This window comes from Palaemon carinicauda, chromosome 26, assembly GCF_036898095.1.
Source record: "Palaemon carinicauda isolate YSFRI2023 chromosome 26, ASM3689809v2, whole genome shotgun sequence".
Lineage (NCBI taxonomy): Eukaryota > Metazoa > Arthropoda > Malacostraca > Decapoda > Palaemonidae > Palaemon > Palaemon carinicauda.
This window is the reverse complement of record NC_090750.1, coordinates 101,754,977-101,767,839: the sequence shown is the minus strand read 5'-3', so window position 1 is coordinate 101,767,839 and position 12,863 is coordinate 101,754,977. Positions and strand designations below refer to the sequence as shown.

General features: G+C 35.7%; 1 protein-coding gene across 1 annotated transcript in view; it reads left to right on the top strand.

Annotated features, from left to right (window-relative positions):
- Nucleotides 1-11,944, top strand: part of LOC137619728 (uncharacterized) — a 28,323-nt gene extending 16,379 nt beyond the window's left edge. The window contains exons 8-12 of the mRNA XM_068350029.1: nucleotides 3,879-4,058; nucleotides 5,991-6,230; nucleotides 6,724-7,008; nucleotides 8,152-8,246; nucleotides 8,877-11,944. Coding sequence (XP_068206130.1) covers nucleotides 3,879-4,058; nucleotides 5,991-6,230; nucleotides 6,724-7,008; nucleotides 8,152-8,246; nucleotides 8,877-8,987 — 911 coding nt within the window. The 3' untranslated portion in view covers nucleotides 8,988-11,944. The remainder of the gene's footprint in view (nucleotides 1-3,878; nucleotides 4,059-5,990; nucleotides 6,231-6,723; nucleotides 7,009-8,151; nucleotides 8,247-8,876) is intronic.
- The last annotated feature ends 919 nt before the right edge of the window (nucleotides 11,945-12,863 follow it).

The following is a 12,863-nucleotide window of genomic DNA, read 5'->3' as shown; positions in this document are numbered from 1 at the left end:
GCTGGAGAGGTAGAAGGTGTCATTGGGAAGTATGGCGTACCAGTTGAAAATGAGAGTGGTGAGAGACTGGTAGATATGTGTGTTGAGCAAGAGATGGTGATAAGTAATAGCTTTTTCAAAAAGAAAGATAAAAATAAGTATACATGGGTAAGAGTGGCAAATGGAAGAGTAGTAGAAAGGGCATTAATGGATTATGTGTTGATAACTAAAAGAATGTTTGGAAGATTGAAAGACGTGCACGTGTTTAGGGGTATGGCTAACGGTATGTCTGATAATTTTTTGGTGGAAGGAAAATTAGTTGTAGCAAAAGAGTGGGGGAATAGAGTAGGTGGATGTAAAAGGGAGCTAGTGAGGGTTGAAGAGCTAATAAAACCGGGGGTAAAAAGTAAATATCAGGAAAGGTTGAAAATGACATATGACGAAGTGAAAGTAAGAGAAATTGGCAATTTAGAGGAGTGGAAGTTAGTAAAAGAAAATTTTGTTGGGATTGCAAGTGATGTATGTGGCAAGAAGGTTGTTGGAGGCAGCATGAGGAAGGGCAGTGAATGGTGGAATGAAGGAGTGAAGGTAAAAGTGGAAGAGAAAAAGAGGGCTTTTGAAGAATGGCTGCAGAGTAATAGTATAGAGAAGTATGAAAAATATAAAGAGAAAAATGTGGAAGTAAAGCGCAAGGTACGTGAGGCAAAGAGGGCAGCTGACCTGAGGTGGGGTCAGGGATTGGGTCATTCATATGAAGAGAATAAGAAGTTTTGGAAAGAAGTGAAGAGAGTAAGGAAGGCTGGCTCAAGAATTGAAGAGACAGTGAAAGATGGAAATGGAAGGTTGTTAAAAGGAGAGGAGGCAAGGAAAAGATGGGCGGAATATTTTGAAAGTTTACTGAATGTTGAGGATAATAGGGAGGCAGATATAATTGCTGTTGCAGGTGTTGAGGTGCCAGTGATGGGAGATGAGAATGAGAGAGAGATTACAATAGATGAAGTGAGGAGAGCACTAGATGAAATGAGAGTAGGAAAAGAATCTGGTATGGATGGTGTGAGAGCTGAGATGTTGAAGGAAGGGGGTGTGACTGTACTTGAATGGTTGGTGAGATTGTTTAATACAGTATGTGTTTTGTGTTGTCAATGGTACCAGTAGATTGGGTTTGTGCATGTATTGTACCACTATATAAAGGTAAGGGAGATGTGCATGAGTGTTGTAATTCAAGAGGTATTAGTTTGTTAAGCGTAGTTGGAAAACTGTATGGTAGAGTAATGATTAATAGGATCAAGGATAAAACAGAGAATGCAATCTTAGAAGTACAGGGTGGTTTTAGAAAAGGTAGGGGTTGTATGAATCAGATTTTTACAGTAAGGCAGATATGCGAGAAATATTTAGCAAAAGGTAAGGAGGTGTATGTTACGTTTATGGATCTGGAGAAAGCGTATGATAGAGTTGATAGGGAATTAATGTGGAATGTGATGAGGTTATATGGAGTTGGTGGAAGGTTGTTGCAAGCAGTGAAAAGTTTCTACAAAGGTAGTAAGGCATGTGTTAGGATAGGAAATGAAGTGAGTGATTGGTTTCCGGTGAGAGTGGGGCTGAGACAGGGATGTGTGAAGTCGCCGTGGTTGTTTAACTTGTATGTTGATGGAGTGGTGAGAGTGGTGAATGCCTGGGTGCGTGGACGAGGATTAAAACTGGTAGACGAGAATGACCATGAATGGGAGGTAAATCAGTTATTGTTTGCGGATGATACTGTACTGGTTGTAGACACAGAAGAGAAGCTTGGCCGATTAGTGACAGAATTTGGAAGTGTGTGTGAGAGAAGGAAGTTGAGAGTTAATGTAGGTAAGAGTAAGGTTATGAGATGTATGAGAAGGGAAGGTGGTGCAAGGTTGAATGGAGAGTTACTTGAGGAGGTGGATCAGTTTAAGTACTTGAGGTCTGTTGTTGCAGCAAATGGTGGAGTGGAAGCAGATGTACGTCAGAGAGTGAATGAAGGTTGCAAAGTGTTGGGGGCAGTTAAGGGAGTAGTAAAAAATAGAGGGTTGGGCATGAATGTAAAGAGAGTTCTATATGAGAAAGTGATTGTACCAACTGTGATGTATGGATCGGAGTTGTGGGGAATGAAAGTGATGAAGAGACAGAAATTGAATGTGTTTGAGATGAAGTGTCTAAGGAGTATGGCTGGTGTATCTCGAGTAGATAGGGTTAGGAAAGAAGTAGTGAGGGTGTGAATGGGTATAAGAAATGATTTAGCAGCTTGAGTGGATGTGAATGTGTTGAGATGGTTTGGCCATGTTGAGAGAATGGAAAATGGCTGTCTGCTAAAGAAGGTGATGAATGCAAGAGTTGATGGGAGAAGTACAAGAGGAAGGCCAAGGTTTGGGTGGATGGATGGAGTGAAGAAAGCTCTGGGTGATAGGAGGAAAGATGTGAGAGAGGCAAGAGAGCGTGCTAGAAATAGGAATGAATGGCGAGCGATTGTGACGCAGTTCCGGTAGGCCCTGCTGCTTCTTCCGATGCCTTAGATGACCGCGGAGGTAGCAGCAGTAGGGGATTCAGCATTATGAAGCTTCATCTGTGGTGGATAATGTGGGAGGGTGGGCTGTGGCACCCTAGCAGTACCAGCTGAACTCGGTTGAGTCCCTTGTTAGGCTGGGAGGAACGTAGAGAGTAGAGGTCCCCTTTTTTGTTTTGTTTCATTTGTTGATGTCGGCTACCCCCCAAAATTGGGGGAAGTGCCTTGGTATATGTATGTACTGTATGTACCAAAATATATATACACTAAAAATTAGATAGCTCGGTCATCAATTTTAACTACCTATGTACATACATACATATACCAAGGCACTTCCCTCAAATTTTGGGGGTAGCCGACATCAAACAATGAAACAGAAAAGGGGACCTCTCCTCTCTACGTTCCTCCCAGCCTGACAAGGGACTCAGCCGAGTTCGGCTGGTACTGCTAGGGGTGCCACAGCCCACCCTCCCCCCGTTATCCACCACAGATGAAGCTTCATAACGCTGAATCCCCTACTGCTGCTACCTCCGCGGTCTTCCAGGGCACCGGAGGAAGCAGTAGGGCCTACCGGAACTGCGTCACAATCGCGCGCCATTCATTCCTATTTCTAGCACGCTCTCTTGCCTCTCTCACATCTATCCTCCTATCAACCAGAGCTTTCTTCACCAAATCCATCCACCCAAACCTTGGCCTTCCTCTTGTACTTCTCCCATCAACTCTTGCATTCATCACCTCCTTTAGCAGACAGCCATTTTCCATTCTCTCAACATGGCCAAACCACCTCAACACATTCATATCCACTCTAGCTGCTAACTCATTTCGTACACCGGTTCTCACCCTCACTACTTCATTCCTAACCCTATCTACTTGAGATACACCAGCCATACTCCTTAGGCATTTCATCTCAAACACATTCAATTTCTGTCTCCGTCACTTTCAGTCCCCACAACTCCGATCCATACATCACAGTTGGTACAATCACTTTCTCATACAGAACTATCTTTACATTCATGCCCAACCCTCTTTTTTTTTTTTTTTACCACTTCCTTAACTGCCCCCAAAACCTTGCATTCTTCATTCACTCTCTGACATACATCTGCTTCCACTCCACCATTTGCTGCAACAACAGACCCCAAGTACTTAAACTGTATGTATGGTGAAAATTTAAAAGAAAATATTTTTTCTAATAAGAATTTTTGAATATTTTTGTCAGCACGTATTAGTAGTTGAAAGTGTGAACTAAACTAGCACGTAAAGTTTTTTATTGAGTGTATGATGCACAGTATAAGTATTATTCAGCATAAAGAAATGTTTATACTTTTTGTTTTGTTTTCCAGCCTTAAAGCTATTTTGTAATTACTCTTTTGAATTACAGATTGTAGTGCCAAATTTACAGCAAAGAGTAGTTTGTATGTGCACCTGAAGAAACATGAAGGAAAGTCTAAAGAAAGTAGCGCTAAGGTTACCTACCACTGTCCTATTGATTGCTGTGATAGAAGTTACAATTCAAAGTTTAATCTTCGTCAGCACATGGTCAAGAATCATACAATATTGGGTGAGTATTGTTGATATAATCTAATAAAACTCGTGGTTTTATAGTAAATAAGCTTCATAGGTATGAGAAAGTTTAATACAAAATCAAGGCAGAAGAATTATGTACTATAAACTTTTAATTTTGTTGCAAATAGGTTGTCTATAATATGTCAACATAGAATTGCTCTCAATTTTGTTATAAATTAGGCTGCTGTGTAACCTGTGAGAATTCAGACATATGAAATAACCAGTCTGGTTAAATTACCCAACAATAATTATGCATTATTAAGAGCTATTTCTCATTATTGCAATTGAAACCTTGTAATCTGAGAAAAAGCTATAACCTAAATGGTGCAAGTTGACTTTTGGGAGCATTGCTCCTCACTGGGTTGTTTTATTGTTACTAGACAAGCTACAACCCTAATGGAAAACAAAAGGTTACAATTCTAAGGACCCTAATAGAGGAAAAAACTCAGTGCAGGAAAGAAATGAAGTAAAGAATATACTAGAAAACTAAAAAGAAAATATATTATGATGAATTTCAGTATTATCAATAACATATAAAACATAGAAGACTTATGTCAACCAACTCAACCTACTAGCATTTGCACGAAGTTGTACTTCTGAAGTTTCACTTTTTCCTCTATTTGATGGGAAAGTCATTCCACAATTTGGTCGGTCAGAGTGAATCTCCTAGAATACTGTAACATTGAGCTTTATAAAAAAAAATGCAAGACTTGTGTGGAATTAACTGAATACCTTGTATGGTTGGTATGGTCTGCAGAGATTGAATTGAATATAAAATTAAGGCCTTAAGCCAAGCACTGGGGTATCAAAGGCCATTCAGTGTTATATAATGCAAATTAATCAATCATATCAGTACAATCACACCATTTTGTATCATTTTAACCTATAAAACCAATCACACCACTTTTATGCAAGAAAATCTAAATGTGAAATATAAAGGGATTAAAGGAATTAACAGCATTGGCACAGATTATCAAAATCAACGGTAAGGTAGTTATAAGACCAGGTTTTTGTCCAACAAGTTAAGGTGAGATCAGACAGAAAAAATATTCAAAACATTTCCTCAGGATAGACATGTCTCAAAAAATCTTAAAAGACTAAAGATTTTCACAAGAGAACAATAGATTCAATCCCCCTTATAAGACTTTAGTCAATTTGAATGCAAAAGATTACAAATGAAACAAATATATGATGAGACTTCACAATTACCAGACTTCTAATCAGTCTCACCTATGATTTGTTCACAGGCTGATTCAGAGGTACATTCACTGTACTTGAAAGTGAATTAGCACTCAAGGATAACACCTAGAATTTTAAAATTCAATTAAAGTAACAGTCAATGAAAAGATTTGGGATGGGACAATTTAGTGTCTTTTATCTACTTCCAATCATACTGAGTTTTGTTGGAGTTTAACTTCATCCCCTATAATTTGCACCTTGCATTAACTTTCACCTAAAATTTCTGTTGAGGGATTCAGTAACCACACTTCTACATTCAGGAGATAGGATTGATGAAAAGAGAGTACCATCGGGATGGCAAGCAATAACCTTGTTTTCAATGTCAAGCAACACATGCTTATATAATAATAGATTCTTGCAAGTACCTTTTGAAATCTCTGGGTTAAAATTGTTATAATTATACTAAGAAATTACCCACTAGCTCTCATCTGTGCAAGTTTAAAAACAAGGCCTTACTTTCCATTTGTTCCCTTCAGTGTCTTCTTACTCAGAAGTCCAACATGTGTATTTTGCTCCAGTTTTCTCCTAATTTAAGAAGAAATCCTGAATAATAGCCCTATAAAAGTTGGGGAATTATACGGTGGTTGTGTATAACTACAGAAGGATTACTGTAATACTGAATATGAGGATTGATGATAAATGACAGTTTACATTTAAATGCTAATATTTAATATTTTTTCCTCAACAGCTGCAGCCGACTCAAATCAGTTAGATTACATAACATTGTTAGGTGATAAGGATTTAATGATGGATCCACTCCTCCCACTTACTGCGGGCAGCACATCATCATCAGCTTCATCAACTCTGGATCCGCATATACCGTCTTCAACATTTGCATCCACTTCACATTCATCTGATCCCCATACAGCACTTCTTTCTAGTATTGAGCTTATCAATGGTGATATTAGTTCTGGTGATATAAGTTCTGGTAAGTCTACATTTATTTTACAAAATTGATTCCCTTCCTCCAGATTGAATGTCAATTTCTCTTTAGGTGCTGCTGTTAGACAAATTGCAATCCTAATTGTTTTCTGAAGTAATGTCAGCACACTTTGCTTTATTGTAAGAAAGGGAAGTTACTGTGACATTGTTTTTGCTAGTTTGCCTTATAGTGAAGAAGCAGCTATGATTATTGCGGTAGCCTGTTTAAGATGCAGTTTTGAGTATATGATTACTTTAGGATTTTCTTTATGTATATGTCTTTACAGATATGAATGTTTACCATTAATATTTATTTGGGATTAAAGAATAAAAACTAAAATTTATACTGTACAGTATTACAATAAGTTCATAGTTATGGTTATATAAATATTGTAGCAATGTACCACAAACTTGGTGTTGAGAATTTTTAATTTGTCATAGAAACTTGTGCAGTGTGTAGTTTCCTATTGAGGTCTATCTTTTTTGTTTTCTTTTTACAGATGCCAATAATATTGCTCCAATTATTGTGATGGAAGGTAGAGGTTCAAGCGATGGTATAGAGAGCATGGATGTTGGAATACCCGAGTCTCTTATTGGTGGCACAGCTGGCACAGGTGGAGCAGATGTAGAGACTTTAGACCTGCAGTCTGTATCAAGTGATAATGGAGGTTCAGCACGCACAGATGCATTAGGGAATTTTATTCAGTCACAACGGGCCAAAAAAAGACAACAGTTAAATCTTGCAAAGAAAATGGCTGAACTTGGCTGTCATTCAACTCACTCAAGTAAGCACTATATACAGTAAAAGAACCCAAGCTATCCTTAATTGTTGTTGCCTGATAAGTCTAAACTTTTTATGATACTACAGATACATGAGAGAGATATTGCTGTCTTTGATTGCCTATAATTAAATAAAGTGAATGCTGTATAAATTATGTACAAGACTAGCGAAAACTACTCAGTGTAATATAAAGAAAACCTATTGCATAACATATTTGAAACAGCTTTTTAATAACTGAAAAATGGGTTATAAGCACAATAACTAACATCTATAGTAGTAAGACATAATGGTGAATAACTTTGGAGGTGAAGTATATTAACTATGATAAGTTTTAAGATGGTTGTGGAATCAGGATGAGAAATCTGCCCCTACACTCCCACTAGCATCTCACACAGGATGCCTTTTGTTTACCCAGCCAGATCAGCAATGCTGTTATTTACTCCTATTTAAATGACTCAGGTTTGTATAGTTAGCAAAAATACAAATTACTGACTTAAAATTTGTGATTTTAAGCATTACAGTGCAGTGATAACTGTACATGTGTACAAAGCACAAAACCATATTTGGTCAAAGTAGAGAAAAAGAAATGAGACTGTTTTTGAAAATGAATGGAGAGAATGAAAGAGCACTTGCAAAAATTAAAAGTGGGAAAGTTTAGGGAACATGTAAGAATGGCAAGCAGTTTTCTAAGATGAATTAAAGAACATGGCATCCTAGAGCTAATGAGTGTATATATGAAAATTGACAGGAAGAGGTAGGACTAGAAGAGTGGGAAAGGATCACGTCAGCAATAACATAGACAAAAATGTATGTAATACAATGTAGAAAATACTGTATAGACTAACAGGATTGCCTAAGCATAACCGTTAAGAGCAGGTTTGAGGAAATGGGTAAAATAAGTTATGTCCTCAAGCCAGAGAAGTCAACAACAGAAGTAGAGAAATTCCTTTGTGGCAAGGTATCTTTGTAACGCAAGCAAAGTGACCTATTGTAGTTTCTTCAACGTGAATCTTCACATTTTATGATTGAGGGACTTAAATTTGCTACAATGTTTGGAACTTTCCTGCTTATGTTTTCTGATAATATATAGAGATGTTTTTTTAGACATTAAAAATGTTATTTCTAATATGCATTTTGATTTTTGCAGGTGGTGAAGTGGTTAACTTTACAAATGATGTAGTTTTGTCAGCATCTGCCGTTACTCTTTCTTCTGTTTCACATCTTCAGTCGGCTCTCTTGCAAGTATGTAGAAATAACATTTCAATTATCAGTCATGTAGTGATGGAGTTATTCTGAATTTTTCATTTTCTAGTTTAACTTTGTTTTACATCGGGAAGTAATAGTTCATATAATTGGACAGTATGTACGTCAATTTTTAGTGACTGTCTATTTACACTGGTTATTTAGTGTTGAATATTATTTATACACACCATCATGGATATCAGAAATACTGAACAGTACAGTAGTCTATTGCGCATCAGTAGTCGCCATAATTTCACACTTTTGATGGCAAGCCAGTACTTGTCCCTAGCACACTGAATGGGGAAAGTACCAATATGAGCGAACGTAGGCCTGATCAATAATAATTTGCCTTTTGTAATATAAAACAGTAATTTATATTGTTTTTAATATTCACTTGAATGATAGATCCTTCTTATTTCTTTAGGTTCCATGGTTTAATATTAACTTGGTATATGTTTACTTAAAACTAGACATTGTTAAGCAACAATTTTGTGGTGACTCCACCTAGGCTAGCAGGTCTATCTTCACTTTGACCTTTTCAGCACTTCCAGAGTATAAATAATTTACAGTATAGAGTATAAATGATATACATGAGCTTTACTTTCGGGTAATAACTTAATTTTCTTTTAGGATGATTGTGTTGGGAGCGAGTTGTACCAAGAAGCTTTAATGGGTCATGAGTTGTTAACAGACCCATCCACGGATCCACAGTCAACTATAAATCTTCGTGACTTAGAGTAATTTTGTTGAGCAGAAACTTGAGCATTTGCCTTTATGAAGACATGTAAATACAGTAACTACAAATGGCTAATCAGCCATAATCAATTAAGAATGATAACAAGTTTAATGTTTTGTTTAGATTTGATAAGTGTAAAATTTAATTTGATTTGGTTCTGAAACTTAAGTTTCTGTTGGCGGAAGTTTCCACTTTGGCGACCCGTCTGAAATTCTGTTTGTAATTTTCTTTATGCATACTTTTTTTTAAAGTGAGAAAATTTATTGTTTTATCAATTATATTTGGTATTAGTTATTTCCTTCACAATCTGTTACACCTTGTGTACTACTTAGAGAGTTGTAGATGAAATTTTTTTTTTTTGATGAACTCTCCTGTGAGGATATTTTTTAATGAGACTTGTTAACTTCGTTGTTTTATTCAAGTATAAATATATTTGGTAAAGACTGGTAAATGCTGAAGCTTCCGACTTTTCTGTTGGTACAGTAATCTTGTATTCACATGTAATATATTTACTCTACCTTAATACCATAGGTCAGTGTAAGAACCAACTACAGTACAGTATATTCAAAATCAAGCACAGACTCTCGTGAATTTCATATAGTTTTAGAGTGTTGTACAGTAATTGTTTACTAGCTTACAAGTATTTTTATATAGATTATCTGGGAAAGTCACATTTCTGTGATAAAAAAAAATAATTTTTAGGATTGTCTTTTCCTTTCCTGATGTAGCTTTGCAAGTTCACCAAAAAATTGTTAGGTAATTTTAGTGCCAACAGATTCACTTGTGGAAAAAAAAAACTTACCTGGGAAATTTCTAGCTATGGTGCTAACACTAATGTGTAATCTCTTAGAAGAAGAGATTCTTCATAACACTGCCATTAATATATATAACATAGTTTTTTCTCTACACAAGATAGGGTTGTTACATTCATTCAGCGATAAAGACCAGTATTCAAGACACACGACTTTGCTGTCGATAAAAATCTTTGGGAAAACAGATGAGGTACTGATAATATCCTAATAAAAAACTAGTCATTTGATACACTGTAATTGTGTATGTTTAGTATTGCGAAATTTTAACACCAATGTGGAAAATAAACAAAGGCTTGTCAGTGAGCATAAAGGATAAATCTACACCCTTCGGTCTGATATCAAGAATTCATAAATATGAAACCTTGTTATTTAAGAAAATATAGTTTGTCATTCAATCCATTTACTGTCAAGATAATTTTTGCTGGATATAATTATTCATTAGGTTATTTTATTGACTTGCATGGTAATATTTGCTATAAGTGTACTGGTGATGGTAACAAACATTTGGAAACCAAAGACTGCAGTTTAAGTGATGTTTTAAAATAAAGAAAATATATTTGAAATTGATAAAAACTAATACTTACTCCATAGATAGCATGGTTTCTATTGAAACAATCCACTGTATTTTATGTAGTTACTGTATGACAAAATACTATATCTTTTGTCATGGGGTTAGGACTATTTCATCTAATTTATGTCAAACTACTGCTGTATATCTTTTGTCATGAAGTTACGACTGAATTATTTTGGAATGATGAAAAGGCAAAAAATTTACTTGTATTGAAGAAACCACTTGAAATATAATGTTGCAATATGACCATGTACTACCAAAAATAGGAGAATAACTATAGTTCTATTTAATTGTCTGATAAAGTTTTATTTTTGTGCAAAGGCAATTATGATCTTGAAATAAAATTTCCTCGGCATTAAGTGGTAAAAGATATTGGGGGTGAATTAATAAGCCACAAAAGGCATATGTATGAATATGGTAATAGATATATATGTACTACTGACCTATTTTCCTTAAGAAAACATCATAAGGACATTTAGTGAATGTTATGCATCTTTTCCATACTACAAAAGGTTATAAATAATGTTTTAGTAATTAATACACATTTATTGCTGTCATATTTTTCTTACTATAACTGGCATAGAATATTTTAAAATATATGATTTAAGTTTCTCTATTTTAGAATTGGATTATGGCGAGGTCATTGAGCATCGTAATTCTCGCTGTTTTTCAGAGAATCGTTAGCACCACTTCAGGAAACTTTGGAAAAATTCAGTTAAAATGTTCAGGTATTCCCAAATGCAGGGTATTATAAATGATAGCTTTACGTTCAACTTTTCAGTCATTAGCGCTGAAAAAGTATAGAATAGTTTTTGGTTAGGCCAAAGTGAGGTGTGGATGCGAGGGTTCAATAATGTCTTGTGTACAATAAATACATTACAGCATTACTGCCTTGTTTCAGAAAATAGTATGATATCTAATAACACTATATTTTTAAATCCATATATCGCTATACATTAGTCTCACAGATGAGCATTTTAGGGATTTTTTTTGTTTAGTAAAATATCTAATTTAATTTTAAATGCTTCAGCTGTTCCCATAATTTTTTCTTTATGGTATCCTTGTATTTGGCATAAAAAGAATTTTACCAGTTGTACTGGGCTGTTTATTTTTTGAGAGAGAGAGAGAGTGAGTGAGTGTGCACTTGAGAAAACATTCTTTTTAGATTAGTGTTTATAACTACTGTACATTATCATCATCCTCAATACAGTAAGGATGATGTAATAACCATATCTAAGTTATCACAAAAAAGTGATGACTTCAGAAGAGGACTATCTTGAAATAGAGCTTGGGATTTTATTATCGTATAAGTGTTTTGTAAGTCAGTATTTATTAGAGGGGGTTTATGTATATATTAATTTCAGGGAAGTATTTCCATTAAGTGTAAAAGAGTAAATTTATTTATTTATACTGTATGTCATTTTAGATTTGTGTAACCAAAATCATAAAGTGGTTTCTTAGAATGGTTACACATCTAAGTAATATTAAGTATTACATGTGATGTCTTGATCTTTCATACAAACTAGTGAATATTTTTCTCGTGTTATTTCATGGTTGACATAAAATAAAAATATAAAGATAGAAATCCGTACGATGTTTCATTTTGTTTTGTTGAGAGGTTATTAATTCTGGGATGGTTTAAAGGATTTGTGCTTAAACACATCTTATTTGATGAATTGTATCTATTAAAAAATTTAATGAATGAATAAAATAATGTTTTAATAATTTTTTTTGGTGTTAGGTTGGTGTCACCCCCCAAGAACTTATCCTGTTAAGGCTAGAACAGGGAATCGAATACAACCAGCAAGGTCTTTCCTGTTAAGGATTGAATGGAATCCAGTATCATTATCTACCAAAATAATATTGTCTGCCCTGCCCTCGGGCCAGTGTACATGCAAAACACAAACTTGGTGCAATTAAGGGAGGCCTACATGTTCAGGCACCTCCAATGCTGAATTTGTCTGCTAACTGATGATACGTCATCCACCGAGAACCAAGACTAACATGCTTGCCCAGGCACTTGTTCCTCTCCCAGCAACCATCTTTCAACCAATCGTTGGAGCGGTAAACGATAGTATTGTGCGCTCATGTCGATTGAAGGGATTGTAGATCAACCAAGTTCAGTACAGTTTATAAGGTTTTGAATTTATCATTATCTAATTCTTAACCCTTTTACCCCCAAAGGACGTACTGGTACGTTTCACAAAAGCCATCCCTTTACCCCCATGGACGTACCGGTACGTCCTTGCAAAAAAATGCTATAAAAATTTGTTTTTCAATATTAAACTTAGCCGGTGATCATATAGCTGCAACTCTGTTGCTCGACAGAAAAACCTACGGTCAAAATACGCCAGCGATCGCTATGCAGGTGGGGGTGTACATCAACAGCGCCATCTGTCGAGCAGGTACTTAGTACTCCAAGTAAACAAAGAACCAATTTTCTCTCTGTCGGGCTACTGACAAGACCTACTAATACGCTGTTACTAACTGGATTTGTT